At 37.5% G+C, this 17529-nt stretch overlaps 1 protein-coding gene across 9 annotated transcripts in view; it reads left to right on the top strand.

Moving 5' to 3' along the window:
- Window positions 1-16938, top strand: part of eml1 (EMAP like 1) — a 49256-nt gene extending 32318 nt beyond the window's left edge. For 4 of the 9 annotated variants that reach the window (XM_041972355.1, XM_041972356.1, XM_041972349.1 and 1 more), the window contains 21 exons: window positions 515-535; window positions 2438-2566; window positions 2752-2780; window positions 4510-4536; window positions 7630-7759; window positions 8515-8664; window positions 8783-8852; window positions 9056-9166; window positions 9285-9380; window positions 9461-9595; window positions 9755-9854; window positions 11017-11168; window positions 12236-12361; window positions 12453-12584; window positions 13176-13243; window positions 13376-13464; window positions 13946-14043; window positions 14298-14385; window positions 14780-14875; window positions 14970-15100; window positions 15198-16938. In XM_041972355.1, the coding sequence (XP_041828289.1) occupies window positions 515-535; window positions 2438-2566; window positions 2752-2780; window positions 4510-4536; window positions 7630-7759; window positions 8515-8664; window positions 8783-8852; window positions 9056-9166; window positions 9285-9380; window positions 9461-9595; window positions 9755-9854; window positions 11017-11168; window positions 12236-12361; window positions 12453-12584; window positions 13176-13243; window positions 13376-13464; window positions 13946-14043; window positions 14298-14385; window positions 14780-14875; window positions 14970-15100; window positions 15198-15323 (2104 nt within the window). In that variant the 3' untranslated portion in view covers window positions 15324-16938. Of the gene's footprint in view, window positions 1-514; window positions 536-2434; window positions 2567-2751; window positions 2781-4509; window positions 4537-7629; window positions 7760-8514; window positions 8665-8782; window positions 8853-9055; window positions 9167-9284; window positions 9381-9460; window positions 9596-9754; window positions 9855-11016; window positions 11169-12235; window positions 12362-12452; window positions 12585-13175; window positions 13244-13375; window positions 13465-13945; window positions 14044-14297; window positions 14386-14779; window positions 14876-14969; window positions 15101-15197 lie in introns of all 9 variants that reach the window. The other 5 variants (XM_041972350.1, XM_041972352.1, XM_041972351.1 and 2 more) reach the window with 5 other exon arrangements.
- Window positions 16939-17529: the final 591 nt, after the last annotated feature.

The raw sequence follows: 17529 nt of genomic DNA, 5'->3' as shown, positions 1-17529 counted from the left end.
AATGTGGGGCCTGTGTTATAAATCTTGTCTGCCAGGAGAACAATAGCCTTTTCCCCTTTCTGGATGACATTACCATAATCGGATGAAGCTCTTCAGACAGCAGGGACCTGCTTCAGTCCAAACAGATGCAACTCTCTGTCTGTTATGCATTCTTTGGGGACATTGTCATTGTGATACTTTTAACTCTAATCTTGAGGTTTACTGGAAAAGTGAATCATTTTAGCTGCATTCTGACAATAAATCACAATCCACGCTCCTCTTGCATAAATTTGCCAGTGTACAGATATAATAGTATAACTAAAGAAGAAGCCATTAAGCCAGTTAGTCATGGGTTGTCTTCACTCTTTTTCCTGGTGTGTTTTGTTTTGTCTATCCAGTCTTTCCTGTTTTGTATATCTGCTCCCTACCATTGTCCTAATAGAGGTCCTCTCCATCTATGATGTTGTATCATGTTTGTGTTTTGTCTACAATGTGATGTGATGTCCAGTTTGTCATTTCTGTCTCTTTCTACCAGAATGTTTTACCTACCTCTCAGGTGAGAGTGTCCCATAGATCTTTCATGTCACTGGTCATCATTGCTGTATCTATTACCTAAACCTCATCTTCAGTTATTTATTTCTTATGTTTTTGAAATGTTCTTTTACCACTCCTCTCATCAGTAACCCTCTCATCTGAGTGATGTCTGTGTCATTCATTGTGATTTTGTAGGATTAGTTCAAGCTACAGTTTGGTCAGAGCCCCATTAGTTTCAGCAAACACACAACAGCCTCTAATACCCTGTGGCCCAATTACCACTGTATGATTCCTCATGGGACAACACAGCAAACAGTCGTTTCTCTCTCTTGCGCTGTTCTTTAGAGAACAAACAAATGCAGGGTCTCCAGAAGGGATAACAGCCACCAGCCCATTTCAGGACTTGAATAGGCTTTTCTCCCATAGGGTGGATTAGATGACTCGTGCGCCTACTGGCCATCAGGCTGCTGATGGAGCTTTTTCTTTGTTGTGAATAGGCAGGCTGTCTGCACCACCAGTATGCAGATCTGTACTGATGCTGTTGTTATCAATACAACACATTTAAAAATTGGAAATAAAACACATTTAAAAAGTGAGGCAACAACTGCTAGAAAAATCTGGTAGGCTAACTTCTACCTTAAAAAGATTTCATTTGACAGATGATACTGTTTTATATGTTTTCACCCAGTTTAATATAGAAGGTAATCTGACTAAGGAGCTACCTTTCTTCCTCAGCTAGCTTGGAATTCTACTTAATTTCTTGTTTGTGTATTTTATCACTTTGACTTGCAGTGTTTGCCAAGAATGCCCAATTTATCATGTTGTCCTGCTTTTTCATGTTTAATAAATCTCTCAGAGGGATGCCTCAGGTTCTGAAAGACTGCATCATGACCGGGTTCTATCTCACCCAAATAGCAAACACATAGGCCCTCTCTGATAAGGCAGGAGTTCATTTTTCCCAGCATTCCCCCTTCTTTAGATTGTTTTGATCACAATATCCCTTCGCAAAAGAGCCTTAAACTTGCTTTCATTCTCATGGCTGGCAGTGGTTGAAAAGAGAAGTTCAGTTGTATGTAGGTTTATAAGAAAATGGCTCTATTTTTCACTTGATTTATTACCTCAATAAACATTTTCTTCTAGACATTGTGACCCTATCAGCTAATGTTAAGTTATGAGTTCAAAGTGATGTTAATTTAGTATATTATGATCCAGTTTAGACTATATAATGGATGATAAAGCGTCACTAACTTGTGTTTAACTACTTAATGAGTATGCGCAGGTTTCCAATCAGATCCATTACACTGTGGAATGCAGTCTAAAGAAATCCAGGAAATGATAAATAAAATACTGAATTGGAGTTTTACAACAGCAGTTTACAAACCAGTGGGTAATATCACAGTGGCCGAGTCCATCTTTTACAGACAGCACACCCTAAAAGTCTCAATTTGTTTTTGGATATCACACTTCTTTTTTTAAAAAAAAAATGATAAAGGATAAATATCCCTTGCATTGCGAATCCAATTTCAATGAGTCTACAGTCAGTTAAATACTACCCATATCAAATTTATATTATGTTTAATCTGACTGAGAACTTTGTGTTGACTTGTGTTTTGTGTTATTTACTTGCGTAAAACACAATTTTATAACTATCCAGCTATGCAATTCAGATTGAAAATAATACCTAACAATAATACGTAACATTTTATGTAATAAATTGATTTATAATTATCTAAATGTTCAAATTACTCAGTACCATTGAAGTCTAACTTAATTCTGCTTTTCCTGCTAGTATGTAAGGCTTTGTAATGCTTGTGCCCAGTAACAGACCTGACACGAATCATAAACACATCTTTAATGGCTTTTTACATAAAATAGCATTAGGTGATTCTTTGTCTCCTCTTATTTTATTGACTGTTCACAGCAGCACTGTAAGGAGAGCCAACTCAAACGAACATGTGGGGACCCTTACTCGGAAAGATTCGGGTGACTCCAAGGGCAATCGAACCCGCACTGGGTCCACAGGCAGCAACTCCAGCGGTAAAAGAAGTGACAGGTAACAAAAACCCATGTGAACGAGTTTTCCCAGATAGGAGGCTGTTTGAGTTTGATTTTCTACTCTATCAGTGCAGAAAACACACAACTTTCCTACCGAAAATCTTTCAAATGAAAAAGAAGAGATGGCTTATCTGGAGTTGGGAATCTGATTGACAGCTGTGTGTTTGCTCATTTACTTTGCAGCAAACAGAGGGATCCAGTGTTCAACGCAGGTAAGAATTCATGGCTCTTTAGCCTGTTAGCTTTGAGTTGCCCTGCTGTGTTACAGACTATTAAAAGCCATTACACAGCAGATGTTCAGTGGTTTTCTGTGTCAGAGGTCAATCCAGTTTTATGATTCTTGATTAGAAATAAATTATGAGCCCTTTGTTTTTTTCCCAAAAATTATAACTAATTCAATTCCTTAAGCTGTTTTCCTCACACCGAAGACCACTCAGAACTAAACAGTCATTCTTCCCATTTTCCATCCTCAGATTAAATATCATCTGTCATTACATCCTCACATTCCAATTACCATCCATTTTTTTTCTCTGATAGCTTTTCTGTATTGTTTAACTTTTTTTGCACATTGGAAAGGTTTTTCATCAAACTTTAGTTGAGGGACAAAATTTTGCCTCACTTCTTGTGTTGAAAAGATTCACGATACAACATATATTTTTCCAAATGATCTGACTATTTACATGAATAATGAATTTCAAGCATTTTGTCTCTGTGTTTGACCAGAAGCAAACTCTTAATGTCCATGTTTGGGTTAGCTATTGTAACTGAACAGGGATATTCTGGGACAGCTTTTCAGTTTAACAAAACAGCTGCTGATTTTTTTTTATTAAATAAAATTAAGGTCCATCAACTTAAAATGCTTTTCAAGATGTTTGGTTTTGAAATTATACCTTAGACTCAAAAACAGAGATGCTGAGAGGTAACATGACCATAAAACTTGTCAGTAAAAATCTCTATTTCCCTTAGCTGTCACAACCTGCACCTAACAATGTTATTGTGATAGTATTAGCAACTTATTCAGACAGATTTCTTTTTTCTTTTAATGGTTCTTGTGATTTTTGTAAACTTGAAAACACCCAAAGGGAAACAAGAACTAAGTACATTTTAAAAACACAGACACACATACACAAAAGATAAGCCTTACATTATAGTATCTGTTGCTTTTCAAAGTCTGATTTGAACAAGTCTGTCTGTCTAAATATAAAATGAGTATTGATCAGAACTTCCATCACCAGCACGCTATTGATTTTTTCTGTAAATTGAACCTCTGTACTTCTTTTTTTCCATTTTGCTTCACACACCTGGCTTCAGACTGTTTTTATTTGAGACAAGACAAGCTTAACCCTTTAAATACTACAGGGTGAAGTATGCAGTAGTAACTAAAATGTCAAGCAGTGTTCACAGCCTTTTGTGTGCATATGAAACATTAAAATGATGAAAGTTATCAACTAACACACTTTCATATTTTTGTAGTTTGATGTTATACATTTGATTCACATGTAAAAATTTGAGGATCCTACTGTATATGCTAGATTTTAGTGGTATGCAAAGTAAAAAAAAAAAGTTAATACAGAAATAAATGTCGTACTATCAGCCGAATGTTGAATGCCAAAATCATGCTTGTCTGCAACATGGGGAGGAGGCGGCATGCCAAAGAGTTCATTTCTGGTTTTAAATTAAATTATGTTAGATTTAAGAAAATAATTAATTAGATTTAGTTCATTGTTCTGGGCAAAATAAAGGGATAAACAAGGAAGGAAGCTGAATGGTTTAGAGGTTCACAAGGAAGGAGTCTGGTTCATTAAAAACATCATGGACAGAAATTGCAGTTCATTATTACCAGGAAACAGGAAGTACACTCACATTGAGACAGACCAGGAGGTGAGAAAGCCATACCACCCCTCATCTGGTGCTTGTGTGTCTCTCTATGACCTTTACAAGGGATGCGACGTGTGACCCACTGCAAAGGTAGGCCAGGTCCTTTATTTCCCCCAGTGCCCCCCCAGCCTCCACAGCTCTCTGGACACTGCAATTAATTAGCTCAGATTTTTAAAGACATATCACCTCAGTTTTTTTCTTCTTTTGTTTTTAAAAGAAGTAAAATCTGGATTTTTGCTTTGAGTTATTGAGATTTTTCCCCTTAAACCTTTTTTTTTGTAGAGCAGAGAGCTGTCCAGACAGGGGGCAGCAGTGGGGTGACAAACTGTGTGAAAGTTGCTTTCCCCTTAAATGTTTTGAGAGTGAATTAATTAAAGCACAAACAACCCACCTAATCTCTACTGAGTGCTGCATCAAAATGTCATTGTAGTGTTTGCAGTTCACGATTTGTTCTTCTGCAGATAAAGCTGCTTCACCAGACGTGTGTGTTTGCTCACAGCTCACTTTTGCTCATAGGCAGCTAGTTTTTTGTCACCATGGTAACAACACAAAGATCACAGTTGCTTTGAGGTTTTCTGCAAGCTCTTTAAATCCTTGCAGTCGATTAGCCACTACACTTATTATGTCCCTGTCCTCAGAATGAGTATTTGCATTACAAACACATTCAGTCTCCCTATTTGTGCAGTTTTTCTTCAAATATGTCGAAATTATTGGCTTGTAGTCTTTTTTCAAACAGCCTAAATTGTCAGTTTTTTGTGTGTAGTTTCTTTTGAAGTATTTGTGAAGGTGCCAAGAAAGCTGGATTAATTTCCGCAAACATACTGATGTTTGTTTCAGAAGGATTAAATCTTTAAATCAAAAATCACCAAAGACAATTTGGACATTTTCTTCTTGATCAGTGGTTCCTAACATTTCAGACCAGTGACTTTTTACAGAGAGGCAATCTTTTTTAATCTCTTTGGGTGAATATATTTTACTCTAAAAAGCATTGGGATTTTTCCCCCATCTATTATTTTTAAGAGAAAAAAAATCAGCGAAAGCAAAAATCTATGAAATATCAGATAAAAATGTATTGTTTTACTTTACATTCCCAGTTTTCCTAATTGTCTTGGTTGTTCCATGCAGAAAACTGTCAAATTTGGTATTTAGAATATATAAAATAGACATTTCTTCAAAAGATAAGACTATTCAAAAGTAAGTTCAACTATAACTATAACTTAGCTTTTGCCCGATACACCCAGGTTTCCACAGCCAACATGTTGACTAAGTGGATCATATTTTCATTTATCATTTGATAAATCCCACACTTTGACACCTTCTGTTCTGAAAGATTTACATTATCAGCGTCACCCCTGAATGATAAAAATGTTTTATCACAGCTGTGTATTCTCTAGTTATTTATTGAAGGAAAATCTAACCTCTTTAAAAGTTAAAATTAATTCTTCCTCTGGGCTGAGCAGATTATTTGGCATGTTTATGCTGAACTGAAGCACACTGAAGTTACTTTAACTATTAGTTCCAATACAGTGATTCGCAGCTCACATTGACAGTTACTAAATTTTCCTTTATTAAATTATGAAGCCATTAAGTAAGTAAAACATTTCCAATAATCCAACAAGATTTCATTATTAAACCCCTGCTGTTTTGGTTATCTTGCAACTCTTTGCACAAGTCCTGATCCCATATTTGGAACTGCTAATGAAAAAATTTATTCAGTAAGGCATTTAATAAAGATATTTTATTCACTTACTCCAAACATTATAATAATATCCCAATTTTTAATCACACCAAGCAAAAAGCATGTGGTTTGTATTAGAACATTCCATAGTTTCCTTATTATAGTTTGTGTCCTGCTGGTTTCATGATTCTTTTATTAAATGTCACATAAAATGACCACTCCACAAATCTAACTTCTACCAACCTCCTCCACCCTGTGCACCACCTGATCTTGCTCGTCCCTGCTTTGCCCCTCACATCCATTTGGCCCTGACAACCTCAATCACCCACCCTCTCCATTATCACCCCCTCTGCTCTTTTCCCTGACTGCATTATAGTCACAGTACAGATTTACCTCAGCCGCTCTGCCAAGTGGACTGGGAAGAACAGTGGCCCCACGGCTTCGGCTATGGTGGCCCGTTCAGCCACCAACCCCCAACCAACCTCAGAAAGCAGCAAGGCCAGCACAGCCAGAAAAGACGGCGCCGCCAAGGTGTCATCGGTCAGAAAGGCCCCAAGTTGTAGCCTCCAAATGAGGAAGTCAGGCTGTCTGGCATCTCCTCTTGAATCTCCTTGCTACCGCAGTCCTATTAAATCACCCAGCCAGTATTTTCAGATTTGTTACTAGCCTATAAAGAATTACTTAATTAAATATTAGATTTTATTTCAGTTGTCAAGCTGTAGAGCTAAATTCATGGTTTTATATCAGAATCATTTGATATACAAGAGCACATTGAGTCTCTTCATACTTATGTTTCCATCATAAATATATATATATAAAAAAAATAGAAGAATCACTTGCATGTGAAAATTCACATAAAACTAAAACAAACCCCAGCATTGTCTATAAATCCATTTAAGCTAATAGTCCTAACTAATGAGATTTGCTGGCATAAATGTTCAGTCTGTGTTTTGTTTCTGTTGCCCTTGATGTTCTCTGCATGGTTTATTTTACAGTGATGACATGTTTTTAAATCATGAGGAGTTCTTATTCGCTTTTCTGGTATTTTCTTTTTTTCTTTTCTTTTTTTTTTGACATTTCCATTGCTTTGCTTGTGTCTGCATTTCGTGTTGGTTAATCTCTGCTGTGAGCTGAATATCTGTGAGTTGTGGAAGGTTTTTTAACAGTGTTTGCAGTTTAACTTGTGCCCTCTCATGTCAAAAAGGTGTTTGAAATGACTAATAAAAACCACCTCTTAAAGCTTTCTTTGGGTTTGTAAGTTCTGTCATTTTCTGGCTTTTAATTAAGTTTTCATAGCAGTAAAAAGAAAATCCCATCACATCCTCTCATATGGCTCCACTCTCCTCCTCTCATACATTTAGTTTTATCATCCCTGTCATTCATTTCATAACAATGTTCTGTGTGTTTCTTTTGCCTTTTACAAAATCGGACACTAAAAATCTGACATAAAACACGCCCATTATTGTGTGCAGATGCATGATCTCACTGACTGTTTCTTTTTCCAGAGGAAGGTTATGTGAAAATGTTCCTTAAGGGTCGTCCCATCACCATGTACATGCCCAAAGACCAAATGGACAGCTACTGTCTAGAGGCAAGAACCGAGCTGCCCAACAACAAACTCAAACTGGACTGGGTGTATCCTTTTGCTGCTGCTTGTTTCTAAAATAGAGCTCAGATTGTTCGGTCGTGCCTGCAGGGATGAAAAGTACAAACTGATTTGGGAAAGTTGTGAAAAGTTATTGTGTGAGGACAACAAACAAATCCAGTTTGAGATGTAGGTGTGAGGAGAAGCTACAAATGTGTCTCCCCTGCTTGTCAGATTTGATCTGCTCAGATGCTCATTTTTAACTGCAGTCGCTGTCAGAGCCAGGCTCACCGCTCTGCAGCCTGGAGTCAGTATTAACCTGCGCACAGTGGCAGGCTGATGGCGCAACCAGTCAGCAGCTTCTCTTGTGCTGTTTTATTTTTATTTTGTTTCATTTGTGGGTGTCTGTTTCTTTTGCTTGTTAAATCAGGAATGAATGTGGCATGTTGTTGAGCCAAGCAGAAATCCAAATGGAAAAAAGGCCATGAGGCAAAGATGAAAAAGACTAAATTCAGAGGAGGAACACACAAAACAACACACAAAAATAGTCATGCTGAATCCATTCTGAATATTCAAAACAGTAAGACACTATAATTCCAATGGATTAATGTGATTCCTGGCTTTCTTTTATAATAATGACATAGAAGTGTTATACTTTTGTACTTGAGGTGTAAAAAAAGATAATTTTTTACCCTTAAAAATCAAAGCGTCACACTTTGATTATCCTTTGAACTGTTCTGGATATTAGTTTGATCTGAATAATTGGAGAAACATCCATTTGTATTCCTTGACCCTTAATGTTCAGTTACGGTTACCGTGGTCGAGACTGTCGATCCAACCTTTATCTGCTTCCCACTGGAGAAACAGTCTATTTCATTGCCTCGGTGGTTGTCCTGTTCAATGTGGACGAGCAGCTGCAGAGACACTACATGGGACACACTGATGACATTAAATGGTAAGCGATATGAGCAGAAAGGATAACATCTGTTTTAGTTGAGATGTGTTTTCTATTCCCATTTTTTAGTAAGTGCAGTAGTACAAGAAAAATCTGCTTTCCATTTCTTCTTTTACAGTCTGGCTGTCCATCCAGATAAAATCACCATAGCAACCGGACAAGTGGCAGGCACCTCCTCGGATGGAAAAGTATGTAAAGTTCTTTATTGACACATTATCACTTTTAGTTTCAACAACTAATTTCTTTTCCTAGAGGAGAGAAATACTATTGCTAATTTTATTAATTTTCTCTCTGTTATTTATTCACTGAATTCACTAAATGTTCCAGTCAGTCATCGTCACTGACCTCACTTGGTGTTGTCCCCATGTTTGTGTGTCATGTTTCCTGGCAGCAGTTGGCTCCTCATGTTCGTGTCTGGGACTCTGTCAGCCTAAACACCCTCCATGTTCTGGGTGCAGGCTTCTTTGACCGAGCACTAGTCTGCCTGGCTTTCTCAAAATCGGTATGGAAACACAGCTGACATTCTTTAATACTATTTCTGCTCTGGCTGAAACTAGTTTTGATCGTTTGATGACTTAAAAAAGTGAATAAACAGACTTTTACATGTTTTTGCATGTTAGAATGGAGGAAACAGTCTTTGTGTTGTTGATGACTCCAATGACCACGTCCTCTCCGTGTGGGACTGGCAGAGAGAAGACCGACTGGCTGAGGTTAAGGTACACGGACGTGTGTTTTGGCTTTGCTCTAATGCTGTTTCATTAGCTGAACTGAACTTTTTCCTGTTTCATGCGTGCAGTGCTCCAATGAGTCAGTGTTCGCGGCAGACTTTCATCCAACGGACAGCAACATCATAGTGACCTGTGGCAAATCTCATCTCTATTTTTGGACTATGGAGAAAGGCATACTGGTCAAAAAGCAAGGATTGTTTGAGGTTAGAGGACAGCCATCAAGTAGTTATTCACATGTAAACAATAACTTTTGAATGCATCCACCCTGCAATATGATATGATTTCTTGTGTGGTATTTACAGACAGTCCATGATGGTTAAGCAAACTGAAACTAGACATGTTTTTTGTGTTTTTTGCTGCAGAAACAAGAGAAGCCCAAGTTTGTGTTGTGTGTGACCTTCGCAGAAAATGGAGACGCGATCACTGGAGACTCAAGTGGAAACATTCTGGTGTGGGGAAAAGGTACAAACTCTCCCTCACATAAAGTCATTGGCCTCATGTAGAAACGATCATGTCTGGGATCTTTGCCATGGTGTAAAAATCTTTGGTTCATTAATTTCTTTATATTTCGTTTGTAAGGAGCCAGACATCCTTGAACTATTATAGTATGGTCTTGAGCAGTAGTTCTCCAAAGCAGATCTATAAAAGATCTTTCATGAGTCCTATGGAGCCTTGGCTGATTTTTTTCCTTGTACCTGACCATATTCAGATGTTTTTAAACTCATTCATCTATTTATTTATTTTTGTTAAGTCACTCAACACTGACTTATGAATGTAGGACCAAATACTTATGAACTATTAAAGAACAAAAAAGGTAGATCACCTTAAGAGATTGACCAGTGTTGTGTTAAATAACAGGTAACATATTAAAAAACATATTTTAAATAGTATCTTTAGACAATTTAAAATCTGCAGCCTGTCACATAGATACATCATTTCTTCCTGTTTCCTTAGTTGCAAAGATGACTTCGTTTAAGACGTATACAAAAGCATTTTTGCACCAACAAGATAAGTCTCAAAGAGCTCTTAAAAAACTGATATATCTCAGTTTGTCTCTTAAACATCTGAGGGACCTGGACAAGCGAAGATTAACGAGGTGGCAGGCCTTATTTAAAACCTACACCAGATAAATGGTTTCTGAAAGTGATGTTCTTGGAAAGAGAAAGAAAAAAGTTGAACTAGAGATGCATCTTACTCTTCAGTTGATCCATCTGTTGTTTACTGAAGCTTCCTCGGAAATTTTCTGAACTAAAAAAAAAAAGAAACAGAAAAAGGAGGGTGGCTCCAGAGTTTTGTAGTCTGTCCATATACATGTTTTTTTTTATCACATACTCAAAAAAGTATTGCTATAGTGGAGCTGTCAGGACAACAGGGGTCAAAGCTCGGTCACATTAAGATAAGAAGAAAGTTTCATCTTGTGAGCAGACCTTTAATTAGGAAAGTGAACTCCTTATCCTCAGATACACCATCTCTCTCTCTCTCTCTCTGGTTTCTCTATTTATCACCCTTCTGTTTGTCTTTCTTCTCAGCCAGTTAATCTGCCCGCCTCAAGCAAATCGACCTCTGTACCTGTCTCCCTTCAGTTGAGCCTTCTCATCCATCTCATCCCATCTCTATCATGCAGGCACTAATCGCATCAGCCACGTCATTCAGGGAGCTCACGAGGGCAGCATCTTTGCTGTGTGCATGCTGAGAAATGGCACACTGGTGTCAGGGGGGAAAGACCGCAGACTTGTTTCCTGGGACAGCAGTTACCAACAAATACAAACAGTGGAGGTGAGAAACCAAAATACCTTTCTTCTCTAAAAATAGAAATGGAGTGCATAAATAACACATGATTTGTTGGATGAGATGCACTAGGCCTGTGCTTTCAGTGGTGTTCATTTAGAATAATAAACAGTTTGTACACAACTGGCCAACCAGGTGAATTCAGCCAGAACTGAGCAACAAAAAATATGTCTTCATTAAAACCCAAATTCTGACACAGGAGCTGCAGTTAACTCAGCATCTTCAATCAGAAAGGGGTTTTAAATGTAGGTGTGCCAGGAAAAAGCTTTTGTTGGCCAAAAAGAAGATTTGAAGCACATGGACAAAGAAACGTTTGCTCTTGACAGATGAACTTAATATTATTATTAGGCCGGAGTAACAGAACACATGCTTGGTTCAAAAGACATTTTCCTTAAGAAAAGAACATTATATGAGGTCATCTGTCCAAAAGCTAAAGCTGATCTGAAGGAAGACCTTTCAACAGAATAATAATCCTCTGCACTGTAGCAAATCCACCAAGAAATAACTCCAAATGAAATCATGGAGGGTATTTAACAAGCTAATGATAGAGAGGGGAGGTGATACTAGAATTTGAATGCTGTATGTATTTTTTTCACAGATAATATTAAGTCTGCTGTTTCAGTCAAATACATTACTGAAGAAAAATCCTTGAGGTTGTTTTCAAGTACTTACTCCTTAATAGTTTGTATGTTCAAATATGTTAAAAATGTCAGCAATGTCCATGCTATACGCTTACTTTTTCACACGACTGTATGTGTTGACAAAATGTTTAGGTGCAAATCCAGTTCCCACTTCTAAAAAATCTCTTGATCTGTTCCAAGTCAGAAACGTCTCTGCTGACCAGGGCTGTGCACTCTTCATCTCATCATCAACACAGCATCATTTAATTCATTTTGCAGAGGATGAGATGGATTTGTGCTCTTAATGAGATTGAGTGGTATTTGTGGGGATGACAAGTATAGCTTACTTGTGTCTTTGCTTCATAAGAACTCAGTGTGCCGTGAGGATTTAGTCACGTGTTGGTTTATATGTTTGTTTTTTCTCTCCCTCTGCAGGTACCTGAGTTATTTGGTCCCATTCGGACCATAGCAGAAGGCAGAGGGGAGACTGTGCTCATTGGGACTACAAAGAATTTTGTTTTACAAGGCAGTTTGGATGGAGAATTCACATCCATTACACAGGTATGTGCAACAATCTAGAGGAGTTATTCATTTTTTTGTTCTATATTATTTCTCGCTGTTTAACAGCTAATTCATAAACTCCCCTATCCAGGGTCACACGGATGAATTATGGGGTCTGGCTGTGCATCCCTGGAAACCTCAGTTCCTGACCTGTGGATATGACAGGCAGGTCTGTTTATGGGACTCAAGCAGCCATCAGCTTATTTGGATCAAGAACATTGAAGTAAGTTTAGTCAACACCACCCCCTGGAGTCAGAAATGGGAATTACACACACATTGGAGGTTTAGATGCTCTTGATAACCAACCAGAGCTCCACGTTTAGAAGCAAAAATGGCAATTTTACACTGAAATAATTAGAGTAGTCTGAATCCTAATGGCAGACTAGTCTCCAGATATTTTTTTTGACATTATGTTGCTTCAAACAACCCGTTATGTCTTATCATTTCCATTCACAAAAGTTAAACTACAATGGCAAATATACAAGATATTATTAAAACTGTTATTTTTATATATAAATTTATTTGTGTCATATTTCACTGAACATTCTCAGTGTTTGTGCACTGTAGGTTTCTCTAACATGCGTGTAATTTGGACCATGACTGGCTCCAAATGTTTTGTAATATTGCATGATCACATCAACATGTACATGTTTTGGAATAAATGTCAGTCAAAAGAAAGCTTCTTTCTTTAGGAGGTGGATGTAAAAAGAGACATCTGATGTCAAATTGCAAATAGAGCAATTTAAACAGTTCAAACATGCAAGTTGAGTAACAGCAATAAAAAATGAGAAACTTCTCTTTTTATTTCTGACAGGATACTGCCCAGTCAGCAGGCTTTCACCCATCTGGAGCTGTGGTTGCCATAGGAACCCAAACTGGCAGGTATATATCCAATCACTGAAAAGCATTCAGTGGCTGCATAGTTTGTTAAGGTAGTTACACAAAAAAAGAAATATCCCCCCCCCCCCCCCCCAAGAAAGCAGATTGTGCAGCAGTCTGTCATTGATCCTGCAGGTGGCTGGTGCTGGACACCGACTCTAAGGATTTAGTCACAGTGCACACAGATGGGAATGAACAGCTGTCTGTTATGCGCTACGGACCAGGTATGTTGGTTAATCTTGACAGCATGTTTCCCCCGAGTGTCGTTGTTCTATTTTCCATCCAATGTTTGGACAATTAGAGAACAGGATTTTTCCATGCTAACGTGTTTGTTTTGAAGGACTTTGATTAAACCAGAAACAGTACAGAAGGATGTTTACCTGAGTATTTTCTGAAAAATATAATACAAATGGTAATGTGCTTTAAAAAGACATACCATATTTTTTTTATTTTAACTGATAGTTTATTCTTATTAAAATACCTGCTAAGAGAGTGTGAAGATTTCATAAAGCCAAATTTGATATTTACATAGTAATAAAACCCTCTGTCAAAGATATAACAACTTAATCCTTAATTATCAGGTTATCATGTTCCAGCTCATATTGTGCAATAATCATCCAACACTTTAGTTAATGATTTGACATTTTTAAACATTTTTATTCTGTTTTTTCGCCGCATTATTTTTCTGATTTCTATCTTCTTTAGATGGTAACTTCCTGGCTATCGGTTCCCATGACAACTACATCTACATCTACGCTGTAGTAGAGAACGGGAGGAAGTACAGTCGAGTTGGGAAGTGTTCGGTGAGCACCTGCCCTCAAGACTACTTCTTCGGCTTTATATTTAGCTCCTTCCTCATCTCTAAATTACAGTCTCTTCTGTCTCTCTGTGGGTTTACACAGAAGCAATAAAGTTATAAATCTGAGTTACTGTACATATGAATCAACATTTCTAAGATCATTTCTGTCTCTTGAAACCATCTCTCTGGTAGCTCTGTGTTTTAATGTGTTTCTGTGAGAAAAAAGATCAAACTTTGTCTACTGTTGTCTTTTATCAGGGTCATTCCAGTTTCATCACCCATTTGGACTGGTCAGTGGACGCCCAGTACCTCGTATCAAATTCAGGCGACTACGAGATTCTATACTGTAAGTATGAGCACTGTCCTCATTGTCCTTTCATTGTGCTGATTGGTTCACATCTGTGTAGCATAATAGGTAAAATAATAGCTGAAATGCTTGAAATGTTTTTTTTTTTTTTTTCTTTTTTCTTTTATCCCTATACTTGACAAAAATATGTTATCAAATGTAGATTTTGTTGTGACAGTGGTTTGGGATTTGTGTTTGACTTAAGATGAGATTTTGGGCTGAAAATAAGTTGAAATGTGTCAAAATGCTCATTTCTTACTGAGAGTAATGAAATTCTGCATTAACATTTTCTCCTGAAAACGTGCACTGATCAAGATCTAGTGATTCTGATTGGTGCACTCTACTGATGTTAAACTAAAGCCTGTTGAGTATTTTGTTTGTCTTGGCTTCACAGGGATCCCATCAGTGTGCAAACAGGTAGTTAGCGTGGAGAACACCAGAGATATTGATTGGGCCACTTGCACTTGTACTCTAGGCTTCCAGGTCTTTGGTAAGCAAGAGGCTCTTTCTCTCCGTCTTTACATGTGTGTTTGTGTTATAACATCCATTGAGTTTTCCGCTTTCTGCTGTCTTCTGCTTCTTAGGTCTGTGGCCTGATGGTTCAGATGGCACCGACATCAATGCAGTGTGCAGGTCTAATGACAGAAGCCTCCTGGTCACTGGGGATGACTTTGGGAAGGTCCATCTCTTATCGTACCCCTGTTCACAGTTCAGGGTATGATGCTGTTTAAGCTAATAAGCAGCAAAAAAGTCTTAAAAGTTTGATCCATAGCGTTTTTGGTTTTTTAAAGACCTGTTTTGTATCTTTTCAGGCTCCCAGCCATATTTATGGTGGCCATAGCAGCCATGTGACCAATGTGACCTTCCTGTCTGATGACAGCAACCTGGTGTCGACTGGTGGGAAGGACATGAGTGTGATGCAGTGGAGGGTTGTCTGAGCAAGCCGACAAACAGAAATGCTACGGACTGAAACCCAGCTGAAGCAAACTGTACTGAACTGCACTAAAATAAACCAAACCAAACTCTAAATAATAAGCAGGTCTGAATGAACTGAAGTGATTTGACAGAAGAGAAACAGAGGTTTCCTTCCTGATCTGCTCTCAGCTGAGTTGAATGGAGGTGTAATAAGCTGCTGCTTGAAAAATCCTCCTTTTTCTCTTCCTTTCTTTCTTCACACTTCATGTACAAAATAATCTCCCTCTCACATACTGCAGCCTTGTTACCAATGAAACAAAACAGAATGAGTCTGAATTAACAGAACCAAAGGCTCTAATTTTATGACCACACATCCACAGGTCTTGTTTGGCGCACACTCCTGGACAGAGGAGTTTTTTGCTGCCTGTCAGAGCCGTTTCACACTGATGGAGATGGAGAGCCAAGCCTTGTAACATAGGGAGAAAAAAAACAAACAAAAAAAAACCTGAAAGAAAGAACATTGTGATTTTCTTACTGTTAAACTTTCTTCTGTTTTGTATTTAACAACTCAGGAAAGCACTAATGAAGCAAGACCCTTCCCTGTTATTAACATATCAGAACTATATCTCTGCTGCAGTTACTATTAGACTTAATTGTTTACTGATTCATTTGCATCAATTGTTTTGTATTTGTTTGATTTAAAAAATACTGAAAATTGTCAAAAGCCTAACTAAACACTAATGATCACAAATAATAGTCGATATGCCAAATTACTTTGAAGCAAAAATATCCCAAACACATTTCAACTATTTATCTAAATCTTAAAGAAAAGACACATTCATTCTTATTTATTGGTTTTAAGTCGTATCCTGCACTGCTATTTTTATTTCTTTTTAATTTTCTCATGCAGTTAATCCCTGTTTAGTTCTGGATGGGTGAAAGTAACAAGAGGCTTGAAACAGATTTGAGGAAAATGTGAGCGAATATTTGAGACAGTTTCAGATTTTTTTAGGATGAGATGTTGTACTTTCTGTTTTATTATTTGTCTTGAATGCAAAGAGCATCAAAACCAAGTGTATATGAAGTTTTTTCTTTTAATGTGTCTACTTTTTATTGCACCAAGATCAGTTCACAGAGGGGCGAGGATGAGACCATTACACTGTAGCTGCCTGACGAGCACCGTCAGATGCAGGAAAGATATTTAACTGAAGTCAATCGTCTTGAGGTGTTTTCCTCTATAATGCACTGCTTCCCCTTGCTGAACATTCAACAGGTTTATCAGCACCAAAGTGGAATGTGTCATAAATCAGTGTCCACTACTTCAAGCTGTGTCACATTCATTCAGATTTATGGTACATAAAATGTCACACTCCTATGTTTCTGGTTAACAGAAAGCTAAGCTTACACACATGTGGGCTGATATGATGAGTACAAAGTGATATTTAGGAGTTGAGCAGATTTTAGTTTGAACATCACTGCCACTGTTTGTTCAGAGACCTGGAGGTTTGGCTGATCAAAGTCTGAAAAACCACAAAAATCTTCTGTCAATGCTCTTCAGAGTCGATCTAACACGACTTGTCTTACCACTTAACACATAAGCTTGCCAGAAATCAAAACCATTAAACATTTGTCTCCTGATTGAAAGTAAATGAAACTTGTAATTCCTTTGAAGTAGTCTTTAAGTTTAAACTTCTTCTTTTTTTTTTGTTTAGTTGTATGTACTTTTTGTTTTATGTCTGTGTTTGTGAAACTGTTAGTCAAAGTACTAGTCCTAGGGTACAAAGCACAAGGTTTTAAAAGTAATTTAAAAAATAAAAAAGTCGGCGTTTCCAAACACAACAGTGAAACAGAAAATACACAAACAAAACGTTAAAAATGCAATATTTTGCTTAACATTTTACCAAATGCATTTTAATACTAACAAAACACTTAATAAAGCAACAAAGCTGAAAATATATCAGAACAATGGAACAACATTTCACAAACGGGCAGATTAGAAGATTAAAATTAACTACTATTACAACTACAGTGACTGTAAAAAGTAGAAATATAGAAAGTGAACATGCAATGATTACATCTAACACTTGATTGACGCACTCTATCAAGTGTATTGTTGCCGCAGGTCAAAATGGTAACATGCTAGTAAATCTTGAATAATGAGAGAAACTTTCTTTGAGCCAAATCACAAGTTATTGGCTGTTTAGTCATGATATTTGGTGCGTTTATGAT

The sequence above is a fragment of the Melanotaenia boesemani genome, chromosome 20, assembly GCF_017639745.1.
Source record: "Melanotaenia boesemani isolate fMelBoe1 chromosome 20, fMelBoe1.pri, whole genome shotgun sequence".
NCBI lineage: Eukaryota > Metazoa > Chordata > Actinopteri > Atheriniformes > Melanotaeniidae > Melanotaenia > Melanotaenia boesemani.
The sequence above is the reverse complement of the archived record's forward strand: the minus strand, read 5'-3'. Positions and strand labels throughout refer to the sequence as shown.